General features: G+C 42.5%; 1 protein-coding gene across 1 annotated transcript in view; it reads left to right on the plus strand.

Annotated features, from left to right (window-relative positions):
* The window catches only part of tmem184a (transmembrane protein 184a), a 103,193-nt gene that overhangs the window by 10,156 nt on the left and 75,518 nt on the right, over positions 1-17,519 (plus strand). Inside the window, exon 2 of the mRNA XM_072268394.1 lies at positions 1,656-1,886. Coding sequence (XP_072124495.1) covers positions 1,656-1,886 — 231 coding nt within the window. The remainder of the gene's footprint in view (positions 1-1,655; positions 1,887-17,519) is intronic.

Here is a 17,519-nt window from a genome sequence, read left to right on the forward strand (position 1 = left end):
ACAAAAAAACTGACGTAACCTTACTGATGGTGTCTTGAGATTCGTGCCACTGTCAGAGGTAGCCAGTGCACTGGTGTTTTACCAAGGATGAGAAGGCTGCCAGAATTTCAGCTCCAGGTGATCTATTTGGATAATGGCTAGGATAAAGATTGATATAAAGCTGGTTCTAATTATCGTCAGGTCTGGACGGATGTTACTGAATGAGTTGGTAGTGGGATTTGCAGAAGGCCTTGTCTTAAAAAAAGCAAAAAAAAATGTGGAATGGTTCATTTAACACCTTTGAACAAGGAATGCAAGGGCTAGACATACAGCTGTGGGCCAAGCATTTTAATCCTAGCTTTCCAAAAACCTACAGAAATTATAATGTAGGGACTTGTTCAGGTTTCAGCAGCCAGGTGAACACCAGTATGGATGTATTCAATTAGACCTGACTGAACAAAGGAATGTAGTAGATGTTGTCTGTGTGAATTTGCAGAAATGCTTGGGAATAAAAATAGAATGCAAAAGGCTGGTTAGGTAAGAAATGAAGCCAATAGCATTAAGAGGTCAGTAGCATGTATTTAAAATAAAAAAGGCAGAAAGCAGAGACCAGAATCCAGTAACTGGTTATTTTTCATTTGAGAGAACAGTATACGAAGATATTCTTCCGGGCAATGTTAGGGTTACTGCTTGTTGTAATAAATAGTAATGACTTAATCATGAGGATGCAGGGTAATGTTTTCAAATTTGCATGTTCAAAGCTTGACAATGTGGTAAACAGTAAGGAAAGTTATAGAGAGAGTTTAGTGTGACAGGATAGACATGAATCATTATAGAAATTTAATGCAGAACCAAGCGACATGATAGACTTTGGTAAATGGGTACAGTACAGAATAAATGACACACACAAAATGCTGGAGAAATTCAGCAGGCCAGGCAGCATTTATGGAAGAGTACAGTCGAAGTTTTGGGCTGAGACCCTTCAGCAGGACAGCCCGAAATGTCGACTGTACTCTTTTCCATAGATGCTGCCTGGCCTGTCGAGTTCCTCCAGCATTTTGTGTGAGTTGCTCAGATTTCCAGCAGCTGCAGATTTTCTCTTGTTTGAGACAGAATAAATGATGCAGAGTGAAAAGACTCTGGAAGAATGTGTGCAGAAACTCTGCAAAATTCATGCCCTGAGGAAATTGGTGCATAATCCACATGAACGGAGCAGCAAGGTGAAGCCTGAACCGGATCTCTGGTACAGTGAGGTGGTGGCTGGCTCTACCCACATCAGCTCCGTAGTGGGTATTGCAGCCTCACAGTTTGAGTAGCTCTACTCCAAGCCTTAAATTCCCTCAACTATAATCTCACCACTCTTGCTTACTTAAGAGAAACCTTGCCTGTCTCCTTGATCAATTCCCTTATGTCTTTTTGTGTACTTAGCTTGAAAATGTCATGAAGAGATGCACTTTCTTAGAAAGAACAAATAACAGAGTGAGTGACACATTTCTAAAGGGCATACAGAAACAGTCACCTGGAAATTCAATATGTGCACAGAAATTCTGGAAAATTAGCACCTTTGGCGGTTTTAGTACATTAACTTGCATCTATATACCATCGGTATTGTCTGTTTAAAAAGAAGTTTAGTTTGTTTGGTGTAAAGCTGATTTTGCTTTCTTCCGTGTGCACAGATGAACAGCAATAGAAGCCCATCCCCTACTGGAGTGCCAACAGCTGCGTTACTCACCTTTGTTGCTTCCAATGCAACACATGCAAACAAATCTCGATCTGTAAGCACATTGCAGAAGATAGCTCCCAGCAATTTCACTGCACACCAACAAAGAATTTTCTTGGAGACTCCAAACGCACAAGCAATTTCTGGGATTTGTGTTTGGGCAGCATTACTTGTAACATTTCATCAGGTGAGTTTGGAGTTGCCTTTGCATAGAATTACACTGGATTATAGCACTACCACCCACCAATCAGCACAACTGGTCCATGTTGGTGTCTAAACGTTCACCCTTTTTCATCATTCACGACCTCATCTCACTCAATCTATGTGTCCTTCTAATCCTTATTTAATGGGTTTATTGACCCTTAAGTACAGTTGTTATCTGCTTCAAGTGCTCCCCATGAGAGTAACTATCACATTCTAACCACTCCCAGGTGAAAAAGGTTTCTTCTAGCTCTTTGTCTGATCTATTAGTGATCATTATACAGTGTATTTATGGGCCATGATCTTGCTTCTTCTGTCAAATGCAAACATCTTCATATTTACCTTTTTAAACTCTTCTGTGATCTTAGAGATTGTAGTAAGATCACTCTGTATTTTTCTATATCTGGAGAAATTTGCACCATTTTGCCTCATCTTTCTTCACAGGCCAGTTCCATTATCTTGTCTTAATCCTATTTTCATCCTCACCAGAAGCACATTAACTTTTTATAATCTGGAGACCTGAATGTTTTGTGAGTAATGGTGGAAGAATTATAGAATGATGTGGTTAAGAAAGTGGTTGTTGTGAAATCTTCTAAACCCTCTCAATGAAGTTTCTCTCAAATTATGAAAGCTCACCAAAGATGGAAAAAGACCCCATTTGTTTCCTCCTATATTCTTTTGATTTAATTCTCTGTCCACTGCATAATGCCCATTGGCAATTGGAAGCAGTTTTTTTGTACTTCATTGATCAAAGCTACTTTGAACACTTCCATAAAATGATCTCTTTTGCTGGGAATTATGGGCACTTTTAATGCTTCAGATCATTGTTTTTGCATATTTGTGGTTTTTGTTCTAACTGCAGAGTCCTGCATATAATGAATCAATAAGAGACCTTTAGAAATGCTAAAATTAGGCATTTTGTTCTCTTCCGCAAACTCCAGCACCACTGTACAGATACATATATTTACATACACTACACTGCTTTGAAAAGAATGATTCACATGTTCGCATTGTTTACAGATTTATTAACAACAGACTTTGAAGTCTCTTTGATCTTCTCAAAGGAACCTGTGTTATTGGTGGTATATCCTGTTTTTGACTTGAAGGTATCATTTCTTGAGCCAAAGCAATAGAATTTTGTGTAATTTCTTTCAGACTTTTGGATGTGCTCTTGCACATACTTTCTTCTAATACTGCTTATTTTTAAAATATACCACTACTCTAGTATCCCAATTCCAAAAGTCATACTTGTTTGAAATTCATACACAATTTCCAAGAAGTTACTTAAATTGCCTCTGTCTGTGACTATTTTACTTTCATTGTTGTTTTGACTGCCTCTCTTCAAATCTCTTTTAACATTTGGTTGAACTGAGCTTCTGCACCATTATTAATCCATCTGTATAACCTGCGGAATGTGACATTGTCCCGTAGTTTATCAACAGTTTGCTAATCATTGTTAAATTCCAGCAGCATTACAGTTTGTATATCATTGTAAATTCCAGCAGCATTATAATACCTGTTTCTTTAGTGTTCACTGACTTCACCACTGCGTCATTTGATGCTGGAAGATGTGGGGAAGCAAATGAGTGCTTCAAACAATTTGTTTTGTAAAATGTTCAGATAGAAATGAACATAATTGAGCACGGGTATCTGAGTCAAGTTATACTGCTGAATCATGACAAAAGAAAATTGATCTTAATTCATTGCCAGTACACTCTACGGTAGTGCAGAATTCAACATATTTCACTTCTGTCCAACTATCTATTAGAACTGAGAAGTCTATAGCCCCTCCTCACCAGAATCAATGGGTACTCTGACCAAGGATATTGTTGCCCATTTCCAACTCTGACAAGTTGTCTTTGGTGATTTAGCTCAGCAGTCTTGACAAACAATAAACTTGTCTTCGGCATAGAAATCTATTTCAAACCAATAAACAAAACTTTGTCAGTTGTCTGCACGGAGTCCTGTAAAGTTTTACCTTCTCAATACTGTTGGTATGGTATGTGTCCTGTTTAACACAACCTTGTTCTATTGATGACTACTCATTGTGCAGTCATGTCTTTATCTGGACATTTCTCATTTTTCTTCAGTAATTGATGAAAATTAATTGGCAACAACATCTCCTCTATGATCTCCGTCAGCACAGGTTCACCACAAGGCTGGGTGCTTAGTTTTACACTTATGGCTGTGTGGCTAAGCACAGCTCCAATGCCATGTTTAAGTTTGTTGATGATATTGTAGGCCAAATCAAAGCCGGTGACGAATCAGCATACATGAGGGAGATTGAAAATCTCACTGAGTGGTGCCCCTACAACAACTCACTCAATGTCAGCAAGACCACGGAGCTGATTATTGACTTTAGGAGGAGGAAACTGGAGGTCTATGAGCCAGTGAAGAGGGTTAGCAACTTTAAATTCCTCAGTGTTATCATTTCAAAGGACCTGTCTTGGGCAGGTAAGTACAATTATGAAGAACGCACAGCAACATTTCTATTTCCATAGGAGTTTGTGAAGATTCAGCATTACATCTAAAACTTTGGCTAACTTCTATAGATGTGGGGTGAAGAGAATATTGACTGGTTACATATGGAACCATCAATGCCCTTGAATGGAAAATTCTACATAAGTTAATCAATATGGCTCAATCCATCATGGTAAAGCTCTCCCCACCACTGAGCACATCTACACAGAGCGCTATCACAGGAAAGCAGCATCCATCATCAGGGACCCCCACCACCCAGGACATGCTCTCTTCTCACTGCTGCCATCAGGAAGTAGGTACTCAGGACTCAGGACTCACGACATTTAGTTCAGGAACAGTTATTACCCCTCAACCAAAAGGAATAACTTTACTTAGCTTCACTTGCCTCATCATTGATATGTTCCCTCAACCTCTGGACTCACTTTCAAGGACTTTTCATCTCATGGTCTCAACATTTGATGCTTGTTTGTTTATTTATTTATTTATTTTTATTTCTTTTGTATTTACACAGTTTGCTGTCTTTTGCACACTAGTTACTGCCCTGTTGGTGCAGTTTTTCATTGATTCTATTATGGCTATTGGATTTATCGAGTATGCCCACAAGAAAATGAATCTCAGGGTTGTATAGTGACATATACTCTGATAATACATGCACTTTGAACTTTGACAATTGGTGTCAATCCTCTTGCCAGATTTGACAAAAAACCCATTGTTGTGCTGCACTCTGCCTTAGAAGGACTTGGGCTTTCTTCCATTTTTCCTTTAACTTGTTACAGAACCATTGCATCTACATTTTACACAAGATAAACTGCTTTTGGTACAAGCATAAACTTGCTTCTTTTGAGCTTTGTTATTGAACACTTACTCTTACCTGAAGATTTTGTTTCGTATTTGTGACTTATAATACATCATTTTGATGGTGTCAGTTGTAAGTGTTGACAAAAATCTATTATTTCCCTTCTGAACTGTCATCCTCCATTGCAGTATCTGTTAAATTCACTGGAGGAAAGAGTTATTCCGAATGAAAAGAGCCACAGCAACCAAGCCCCCTAGTTAATATACCTTTCTCTTTGGTTGCGATCCAGGTCATTTGGTTTCCAATCATGACAATGGAATGTCTGGGGAATGTAAATTTAGCCATTTTATTTATGCAAGTTATGATAAATAGAAATAACTAATTTGTATGCTCTCTGGACATTCCAAGCCACTTCAGAAACAATTAAAGTTATCTTAAGTGCTGTCAGCAGTGTGTAGACAAACTTGTTGCTCAATTTGTGCGTAGCAAGGTAGTGCAAGCTATAAGAATTATGAACCTTGCAGAAATAAAATGACTAATCAACTGGGAAAAAGAAGCAAAATGAAAGGTCCCGACTTGAAATACTAGCTGCTTCCCTTCCCACATATGCTGCCTGACCTGCTGAGTATTTCTAGAATTTGCTGCTTTTATTTGAAAAGAAACGTTCTTCTGTTTTGTGACGATTGATAAAGTTTGTCCAGAAGACAATGTGATTAGTCAGGTGTTTGTCCTTGCCGTTGTTTCTGAGCAGTGTGTACAGCAGTCGGCTCAGCACACCTCCTGGAGGTCAGGCATGTGTGAGCAGTGTGTACGACAGTCGGCTCAGCACACAGGCCTGGAGGTCAGATGTGTGGTAACTTCTACTTTGAAAAAGGCACACTTGACAACTTCATGCCAAAGAAACAACTTTATCTCGAACTTCAAAACGTTACGTATATACAGAGGGTTTCACAACCCGTACGGTGTGACAGGAACACTATGTACACGAGGGCCACCAGAAGAACAACAAACGGAAGTAGACCCCACCCCCCCCGATATCCTAATTAGTATTAACTTACTTTTAATTACACTCACATTACAACACTTCTCCCCCTTTAAAATCCAACATCCCCAAATGTAAAATACTAGGAAATAAAAAAACAGTGGTGTTATTAACTTGCATACCCCTGAAAACTTATACTAGTACCTTAGCAACAGTTTACCAATACAAAACAGCCGGAAAACGTGACAGATTCAACATTCAATCTAACAACACAAAATAAACTGTCCCGTCAAAGGTTCAGTCTGTCAGAAGGTTTATGAGTGCGCTCTGATCTGTGCACTACCCCCAGTGACCCAGCAGGCACCGCTGGTGAGGGTGTTTTGGGTGGATCTGGTGTTGGGGGCATGAGAGGGGTCTGTGTGTCTGCGTGAGAATGTCCATCCTCTTCAGGGGACTCCTACCCCTCTGCCAGGGTCTCGCTCTCTGGCAAAGTCACTGGTGGACATGCTTCCACTGTAGTCTGTCTCACAAATGGAAATTCCATGGAACTGTCTGCCTCTGAGCCAGTATCATGACGCAGATGCACATGGTCCTGATGTCTGCGGAACACACGCCCACCAGTCAGCTTAACAACATAGGAGACGGGACCACTCTGCTTAAGAATAACCCCCGGCAGCCATTGCTGATTGTTTCTCACATAGACATTGTCATCCGGTTTTAACTGTCTCTCTCGTGAATGTTGATTATGTCCCTCCTTCTGCTTTTCCTGCTTTCTCTCCACTTTCATCTTCATGTCCGGGCGCAGCAGGTCCAATCTTGACTCGGGCCTACGCCCCATCAGCATCTCTGCTGGAGTGCAGGCAGTCGTAGTCTGTGGCGTGAGGCGATATTTAAACAGGAAACGCGAAAGCCGCATGCCAAGTGAGTCCCCTGTCATCTGCTTCAGGCCTGCCTTCACTGTCTGAACAGCCCGCTCAGCCAAACCATTTGAGGCTGGGTGGAAAGGGGCTGTCCGAATGTGATGAATGCCATTCTGCTGCATAAACTCACTGAACAGTTCGCTAGTGAACGTTGGGCCATTATCTGTCACCAGAGTATCAGGTAACCCGTGGACTGCAAACACTTGCCTGTGTTTGTCTATGGTTGAGGGGGCTGTGATGTTGCTCATGATGTGAGCTTTGATCCATTTAGAGTGCGCATCTACCATGACAAGAAACATCTGCCCCGTAAAAGGGCCAGCAGAGTCCAAATGTAGCCTAGACCAGGGATGGTCTGGCCACTCCCATGGGTGCAAAGGAGCTGCTGGTGGCATATTCTGATTAGTCTGACATTGCATGCATGATTTTACCTTGTTCTCCATATCCTGATCCATTCCTGGATCTCGCAAGGCTTTTCATTTGAGACACTCCTGGGTGAGCCTCATGAATTTCCTCCACAATCTGTGAACAGCCGGGGGAGGTACAATGACTCTGACCCCCCAGAAAATGCAGCCATCCTGCAGACTGAGTTCTGTCTTGCGTTTGGCATAAGGCCTCAGTTCCTCTCTTTCCATGACTCCAGGCCAACCTTGTAAAAGAAAAGTCTTGACTTGGGACAGGACAGGCTCCCTCTCTGTCCACTGCTTGATCTGGGTTGCCTTTACAGGTGTCTCTGACAAGGTCTCTAATGTAAACACAGTCTCTGGAGGCACATGTGTAGTAACAGGTGTCTCAGGTAAAGGTAGTCGACTCAGTGCATTTGCATTATTCCCACCCGCTCTGTACACTATAGTGTACTGGTAGGCTGACAAGGTAAGAGCCCAATGCTGTATCCTGGCTGAGGCTAGTGGTGGGATGCCTCTAGTCTCACTGAATAGGCTCATCAGTGGTTTGTGGTCTGTATAAATTGTAAATGCGCGTCCATAAAGGTACTGATGAAAGCGTTTGACTGCAAAAACAATGGCCAGACCTTCTTTGTCTAGCTGTGAATATCCCCTCTCTGCAGCTGTCAGGGTACATGAAGCCAAACCAATAGGCTTCTCTGAACAGTCCTCCATTACATGCGAGAGAACTGCCCCAACTCCATAGGGCGAGGCATCACATGCAAGGGTGATCTCCTTGTCTGGGTCATAGTGAACAAGCAGCTTCGCTGAGTGGAGAAATTCTTTCACTTCCTTGAAGGCTTTCTCCTGCTCTTCACCCCACTGCCACTTAGTGTCATTGTGAAGCAGCTTATACAGTGGGGTCAAAACCCTTGAGAGGTCAGGAAGAAACTTGCCATAATAATTCACTATGCCCAAAAATAATCTGAGATCCGTGACGGTCTTAGGGCTTGGGGCTGCCTTAATAGCTCTCACTTTGTCCTCCACAGGGCAAAGCCCCTCAGCTGTGATCTTGTGCCCCAGGTAAGTCACACTCAATGCTAGGAACACACATTTTCCATGTTTCAACCGTAGCCCTGCGTCTGAGAGCCTCTTCAACACCCGTTCTAAGTTAGCCAGATGCTCCGCCTCCATAGCCCCCGTGATCAAAATATCATCAAGGTATACTGCTACGTGCAGAATCCCCTGCAGCAAAGTGTCCATTGTCCTTTGGAAAATGGCAGGGCTGGATGCCACTCCAAACACCAGGCGATTGTACTTGAATAATCCCCTGTGCGTATTAATTGTGACGTACTCCTTGGAATCCTCATCGAGCAGCAGCTGTTGGTAGGCATGGCTCATGTCCAGCTTTGTGAACAGCTTACCCCCTGACAAGGTCGCAAACAGGTCATCCACCCGTGGCAATGGGTACTCCTCCAGCCTAGAGACCTGATTCACCGTCAGCTTATAATCCCCACATATCTTCACTGTTTTGTTGGCCTTCAAAACTGGAACAATGGGAGACACCCACCTTGAAAACTGGATGGGCTCAATAATGCCCAGCCTCTGTAAGCATTCCAGCTCCTCCTCGACGTTGTCTTTCATAGTAAAAGGCATCGACCTGGGCTTAAAAAAATATGGTGTAGCCTCAGGGTCGACATGGAGTTTTACTGTCACGCCCTTCAGTGTGCCCAGCTCGTCCCTGAAAACGTCACTGTACCGCTGCAGAATGTCCTCCGTCGTGCGTGCATACTTAATTTCATGCCAGTTTAGCTGGATTTTGCGAAGCCAATCGCAACCCAAAAGACTGGGCCCCCTGCCCTTAGCTATCACTAGCCTGGCTTCAGCCTTCTGACTCCCAGCTGAAATGTCCACATATAACACCCCTAAATGAGGTATGAGCTGCCCCGTATAGGTCCTAAGTTTGAGCTTTGATGGTCTAATGGGAGGCAGGTTGGACCCCCATGTCCTTCTGTAGGTCTGCTCACTAATGACCGATGCAGTAGCCCCTGAATCAATCTCAAACTTAATGTCCTTTCCCCTGACAGTGACTGTGGCATAATATGGTTCAGGTGGTTCCTCATCCGTTTCCACTCCAAACATGTTGTAAGCAGACGCTGCCTCTTCATCTGCATCTTCTAGATGGTGTGTGGCTGCCTGAGCCTGTTGAGCTTTCCCCTGCCCAGGCTTAACTTTACCCTCTGAACTTCTGCACTTTTTAGCTAAATGCCCCTTTTTGCTACAAGCATGGCAGACAGAGTCTTTGAATTTGCAATCATTTGCATAGTGTGTCCCTCCACACTGGAAACATTCCACCCGCTTTGCCTGCTTACCAGTCTCCCTCCTGACTTGGTGCACTGCCGCTGACTGTGACCCGATATCCTTAACATTGTTAGCAGCCATCTCCATGTCTTGGGCAATCTCTAAGGCTTTCTTGAAAGTCAACGGTGGGGTTTCCCCTAACAGGCAGCGTTGTATGTCAGCATTATTAATGCTGCATACCAATCTATCACGGAGCGTTTCTTCCAACACCGCTCCAAAATCACAATGCTCTGACAGCTGCCGAAGCTCGGCCACAAAATTGGCCACAGACTGACCTGGCATCCTGAAACGGCTGTGAAACTTGCATCATTGGACTATCACGGAAGGTTTTGGATTGAAATAGTTCCCCACAAGTTTCACTAGTTCATCAAATGGAACTTCCCCTAGTTTCCGCGGTGCGGCTAAATTCCTTATTAACTTCTAAGTCTTTGCCCCACACACACTCAGGAGAATATAGCACTTCTTAGCCTCCTCAGTAATTCCATTAGCACGGAAAATGTGTCCCAACCTTTCCTCATACTCCGACCAGTCCTCAACTTCTTCCAGGAATTCACAGAATATTCCAAACGTAGCCATATTGAACGCGAAAACTCCCGTTCGAAAAATGTGCCGATACATTCACAAAACCATCCCACCTTCGTCGCTAAAAATATGTAGTAACTTCTACTTTGAAAAAAGCACACTCGACAACTTCATGCCAAAGAAACAACTTTATCTCGAACTTCAAAACGTTACGTATATACAGAGGGTTTCACAACCCGTACGGCGTGACAGGAACACTATGTGCACGAGGGCCACCGGAAGAACAACAAACGGAAGTAGACCCCCCCCCCCCCCCCCCGGTATCCTAATTAGTATTACCTTACTTTTAATTACACTCACATTACAACAAGGCGTGTGTGAGCAGTGTGTACAGCAGTCGGCTCAGCACGCAGGCCTGGAGGGTTTTTTTTACAAAACTATAAATGTTAATTTACATCACAAATACACAAGGTACAAACGTTCAGTATTTACAAGACAGTGAGTAGACTCAAATTAAAATATAGTTACTACCGTCTATTAGACAATCAATAACCCGGGGGTGGAGGGCATGTCGCTCCCGGAAGTTCCCCAGTGTGCCTTGTTTGAGCAGAGTGTACAGCAGTTGGCTCAGCATTGAAGGGCAGCCATGTTGAGGACCTTGGAGAGGGAGGAGAGGTTCTGCATTCTGACTAACTGACTTCTGTTGGTTAGGAAGTCTAACAGTAGTATATTTAGATCAAGGAGTAGAGGTTTGTTCACCGAATGCTGAAATCCAGAAACAGGATTCTGACATAAGTGTCCTTGTTTTCTATGAGTGTCAGAGCCAGATGCATGACAGATGCTATGGCATCTTTTGTAGAATGGGTCTGTCAGTAAGCACATTGGTGAGGGTCCACTGTGGCAGAAATGGAGTTTTTGATGTGTGTCATTGCCAGCCGTTCAAAGGATTTCATGATGGTTGGTGCCTGTGCTGTGGGCAGTAGTTACTTAGCTCTGAAGGTATAGAGTTCTTGGGTACAGGGATGATGGTGGCTGATTTGAAGCATGTGGGATGGATGAGTGAATGGAATGATTAATTATACAAACTATGCAATGAAATTCTCCGAAAAGGTAGTGCTAAATGTGTCCTCCCCCCTCCCCCATTCTGCATTATTTAATTGCATCTATTCAATATATTCTTCTATAAACATACAAATCAGGAGTAGGCCACTCAACCCCTGTGTTTGCTCGATCACTCAGTACGATGATGGATGATCGATTGTAAGCTCAACTGTGCATTCCTGCTTACCAGCTCAAGCCATTCACCTTGTTTATCTAGAATAGGTGGCACCAGGAGCACCTGCATGGCCTCTGCTTTGCCTGCTTTTCATCAGTTTCATGGATCCTACACCGGTAATGCTCCCAGACTCTTTCTGCACTGACGACTACATTGGTGCTGCTTCCTGCACCCGTGCTGAGCTCATCAATTTCATTACCTTTGCATCCAACTTCTACCCTGTCCTTAAATTTACTTTGTCCATATTTAACACCTCTCTCCTCTTTCTTGATCTCCATCTCCAATTCTGGAGATAGGCTGTTTACTAATGTATTATAAACCTACTGACTCTCATAGCCATCTTGACTACAGCTCTCCCACCCTGTCACTTGTAAAAATGCTATTCACTTTTCTCATTTCCTCAGTCTCTGTCACGTCTGTTCTCAGGATGAAGCTTTCCGTTACAATACGTCTGGGATATCCTACTCCTTTAAAGAATGGGATTTCCCTTCCTCAAGATGCTACCCTCATCGCATTTCCTTCATTTCCCAAATATCCGTCATCATCCCATCTTCTCATTGCCATAAATGGGATGGAGTTCCTATTGTGCTTCCTTACGACCCCACAATCCTCCACATCCAGCACATCATTCGCCACATTTTCTGCCATCTTCAATAGGACCCTACCACTAAGCACATCTTTCCCTCCCCCACCCCACCCCTCACTCTTTGCCTTTCACTCTCTCAGTGATTCCCTTGTCCACTTGTCCCTCCTGCTACACCTGCCTCACCACTATTCATGGTCCTAAACATCGTCTCAGGTCATTCTCTCCCTTCTTTCTCTGTCATTTCTCCATTCTAACTCCCTTCTTACCCCTTCCATTCTCCTCACCTGTCCAGCACCACCTCCTGGTGCCCCCCTCCTACTCCTTCTCTTTCTCCCATGGTTCATTCTACACTCCAAATTCGGGCTTCAGCCTTTAAAATTTATCCACCTACCACCTCCCATCTTCTCTGTTCATTACCCCCCACCTATCCACCTTCCCACTCACCTGGCATTACCTATCACCTCCTTCACCTACCCCCACCTTCCCATTCTAGTTTCTTCCCTCTCCCTTTCCAGTTCTGATGAAGAATCTTGTTCTGAAACTCTTTATTCCCCTCCCTAGATGCTGCCTGAGTTGCAGAGTTCCTTCAACATTTTTTGTGGTGTTCATCTGGAATCTATTTCCTCTTCCTTAACTTTTTAAAAGACTATACTTCTTCTATTCTTTAAGGAAGTGAGTTCCAAAGACTCAAGATCCTCTAAGAGAAAAATGTTTCCCTCATCTCTCATAAACTCGTGGCCTCTTATTTTTAAGGTTACCCATCTATTACCAGGCTCACCACAAGACATTCAATGTTCATGCAGTCGGGAGTTCTCAGGATCTAAAACAAAAGCAGAAATGGATGGAAAATCACTAAGCAAACCAGGCAGCATCTGTGAACTAAAACAATGCTTTAGGTCAGAAATCTTCAGCAGAACCTCAGTATCCTGTATGTTACCATCACATCACTCCTCACTTATCTAAACATAGAACATAGAAATCTACAGCGCATTACAGGCCCTTCAGCCCACAATGTTGTGCTGACCATGTAACCTAGTCTAGAAACTGCCTAGAATTTCCCTAGTTCATAGCCCTCTATTTTTCTAAGCTCCATGTACCTATCTAAGAGTCTCTTAAAAGACCCTATTGTATCCGCCTCTACCACCCTCGCCGGCAGTGCATTCCACACACCCACCACTCTCTGTGTGAAAATGCGTTCCCCGCACCCACCATTCTATAAGTTACAATGAGAAATATATTAAAATAGTGCAAAAAAAGAACAAAATAGAGAATTGGTAGTGTACCAGCAGTTATGGTTGAAATGACAATAGAAGCGACTTGACTTGACTTGACTTGAAAGGAATTAATAAGATAGAGGTAAGGACATGGTTTCCACTGGTCGGTGAGACTGGAACTAGGGAAATGGCCTCAAGATTCTGGTGAATAAATTTAGGACTGAAATAAGCTGAAACTGCTTTTCCCAGAGAGTAGTGAATCTGTGGAGTTCTCTGTCCAGGGATGCAGTAGGGCTTATCTCAATGTCATTGTGTGTGTACATGATAAAGAACTTCAGTTCCTAGTGACTCATGGATACAGTCCAAGGTTTCCAACCTTTGTTCATAACACAACCCACCCATTTCAGATATCAGGTTAATAAACTTCCTTCAACTGTTTACAATGCAGTAACAGTTTTCTGAGAAAAGGAGACCAGTTTTGGATTCTGTTAGATTTCCTGATTGTGTTTGCAAAGTTTTTCCGCTAACCGTTAATTGCTCACCGTTTTAGCATTTGGGCAATACAGCATTGACATGTGGCCAGCATTGACTTGGCTTTGCACTTTGCTCCAGTCTAGTTACCTCCAACTTCAAATCAAACAAAAACTGCTGGGCAAGTTGTGAGTGATGCTAGTGGAACTGGATCCTGTCACAATCACAGGGACATTAGAGGAAATATTATTTCCAATATTTGTAATTATTTCAGGTTTCATTGAGCAATCTCATTATTACATCAATAAAAAGAAATCGAATTAGTCCAAAGTGCATTTGAATTCCTGGTTATCTCCAGCAGGACTGTTAATCATTAGCTCAGCACCAATGACCATCTGTCTATCAACACACCCTGGCAGATTCTCCTTTGGAAACAAAATGCCAAGCTAAACTAAAGCAGAAGATCAGCTTGTCACTTCTTGCTATAAATCTGACCTGCAATTCTCCCCTCCCATTAGTTTTAAAATGTACACAGTTGTGATAAAGTTTCAAAGCCCACAGAATCAGAATCAGATTTATTATCATTGACTTAGGTTATGTAAAAGTTGTTGTTTGTAGCAACAGTACATTGCAAAAGCATAAAGTTACTGTGACACAAACACAAACAACTAAGTAACACACAAAAAAAGGAATAATGAGTGGTGTTCTGGAACTGTTCAGAAATCTGGCAGAGAGGAAGAAGCTGTTCTTGGGGGAGCCATGAGGCTTTAGAGTGAACTGAATGATCTTGTTCTTGAGTTTTAAATAGCTGAAGTCTGTGAGGAGAATGAGCAATTATAGGAAGCTGTATTGCTTCCTAGAATGTTGCAACCAAGGGCTATGTTCCATGTCCCCTCTGGCATGTTAGCAGGTTGTTACTTCTAGCTATCTTGATAGAAAATTTTAGCTGATCTTTCCTGAGCAATACTGAGGAAGCGTTGCAATATGAGAGTCTTTGACATTTATTTATTTATTTTTATTTAGCAATACAGTACAGAGTCAGTTCTTCGAGCCCCACCACCCCAGAGACCCCGACAAACCTGTTTAACCCTAACCTAAGTCCGAAACAGTTTACAATCACCAATTAACCTATCCGGTATGCCTTTGGACTGTTGGTGGGGGAACCAGAGAAAGCCCAGGCATTCCACAAGGAGGATATACAGAGATTCCTTACAGAACAGCACCAGAATTGAACTCCAAATTCTGGAATGCCCTGAGCTGTAAGAGCATCATGCTAACCACTATGTTACTGTGGAGCCTTTTTGACCAAAGGCTCATCTCTCTTCTCAGATGGAGGTGTGAGAATCCATGGGCATTTTAAAAAAATGAGCAGAGTAGTTTTCCATTGGATTTCTATGTAATTTTTATCTCCCAACTAAAGCCACGATCTCTTGGTCATTTTTTACTAAGTTGTTTTATTTGTGGAGATACAGCACGGAATAGGGCCTTCCAGCCTTTGAGCCGCACTGCCCAGCAATCCCTGATTTATTTCTGGCCTAATCACAGGACATTTTACAATGACCAGTTAACTTAACAACTGGTATGTCTTTGGACTGTGGGAGGAAACCCATGTGGTCACGGGGAGAACGTACAAAATCCTTATAGGCAGCGGTGGGATTTGTACAACCCTCTGAATTTCCAAAATTCTGACTGTGACTATACTTCAAAAATACTTCATTTGGTGGTTTGCAATTTAATACATTCATAAATGCAAGCAACTTTTCTATTAAAAGTGCAGAAGTGCAGTCATGTTCTGAACCAAGACCATGAGCATGACTGAGTCTAAGGATGTGTCTCAGAGCTTGAATTTCAGTTCATGTCAGAGACTGAGCTGAGTTGACAGATTACTTTCCATCATGAAGAAATTTCTTTAAAAAAATCCCTTTATGTCAGAGGTTCCTAACTTTTTTTATGCTATGGACCCCCTACCATGAACTGAGAGATCCTTGGACCCATGTCGGGAACCCCGGTTTATGTTCCTTTCTGCCTGTGTTGTCTCCACTCCCAGCCTGAAACTACTCTAAGTGCTGCTCACTTACTTCTAGTTGTATCTTTTGGGGTATGGACATTTGCTTCAGAGGGAAGCATTATCAACAGCTTTTTGTCTTCATGAAATGTGAAAATGTAGGTTTATGGAGCATAAGGAAACGTAGAAAATTTAAATCTTTGTGCATATTGATGGTTTCAGCAGCAGCCCCAGATAGTTGAAAGGAGATCATAAGTTGACTTAATGTAAGGTTATCCAACAATGGGGCAAAACACAGCAATGCAGGTGCTGATTATCTCACATGAAAGCAGAAAATACAAAGTACTGAGCATTGATGCAGCTTCTGAAAAGAGGAAAACAGAACTGCTGTTACAGGTTCATCCAAATCCTCAGCTGACAGAAAATGACAATGTAGTTGTTCACATGTAAGGACGCAGCCAGGGTCAGGTGAGATGAACTAAGATAAAAAGAAGATAGTCTGGACAAAGTTAAAACTATAGAAATAGAAACTGAACTAGGCCATTTGACCTTTTGCAAGGGCTCCCCCATTTAACAAGATCATGCTTGATATTTTTATCCCAACATCACTTTGCAGTAATACCACATTCTTTAATTTTCTCTATCAATCTATTATTCTGCTACCTTACTGTCTGTCGGAAATAAACTGAATTGCGTCTAGCCTTGCCCTTATTGGAATTCCCATCAACTCACACCTTTTGCTTTCTTCCATTAATCCAGCCTCCCACTTTCCCATGGATCCCATGCCCATTTTTGAATTGCCACGAGGAACATTGTCAAACGTATTGCCAAAATTCACATATTTGTATCAAGAGCTATACCCCCACCTTATTACTTAAAAAAACCAATTTTCTCAGATATAAACTTCCATTAACATCCATGCTAAATATCCTTGATTTATGTCAATTTATGATTTATGGCATTTACCCATGCCAAGTGTCCTTGTGCCTCAAAACTTTCCAACTTTTTCCCATGACATGTCCACTTGATTTATTCCTCAATGAATACAGATTTTTTCCCAATATTTGTGAAAAAATTCCAGACAACCCCCATTGGTAAGGGGAAGCTGAGTAACTATCTGTGTTCACTCTTTCTTTTTACCCAACTTTAGTACTGAAATACTTTTGAATTTGTGATTAGTTCAGTGAGTGTTAATTGCGAATCTAACCTTGGACCACCCTAATCTGGATCACAAGGCCAATTATTTGACCAGCCAACCACCATGACGTTCCCTCATGGTAGGCTCATTCAGAAGATTAAGGTACATCAGCTGCACGGTGACTTGTCCGTTTGGTTGCAGCTTGCCCATAGAAGTCAGAGGTGAGTGGATAATGGGACATATTCTGGCTGGAGGTCTGTGTGATTAGTGAAACTCTGCAGGGATCTGTACTGGACGTTTGCTGTTTGTGATAGATAATTGAAAAGAGAATTTAGAGACCTAGGCGGAAAGATGAGGAGCAGGACCTCACAGGAAGTAATTTCTGGATTGCTGCCCGTGCCACGTGCCAGTTAGGGTAAGAAACAAGATGATATGGCAAACTAAAGCATGGCTGAGAATCTGGTGCAGGGGGCAGGGCTTTAGATTC

Source organism: Mobula birostris, chromosome 9 (genome assembly GCF_030028105.1).
Source record: "Mobula birostris isolate sMobBir1 chromosome 9, sMobBir1.hap1, whole genome shotgun sequence".
Lineage (NCBI taxonomy): Eukaryota > Metazoa > Chordata > Chondrichthyes > Myliobatiformes > Myliobatidae > Mobula > Mobula birostris.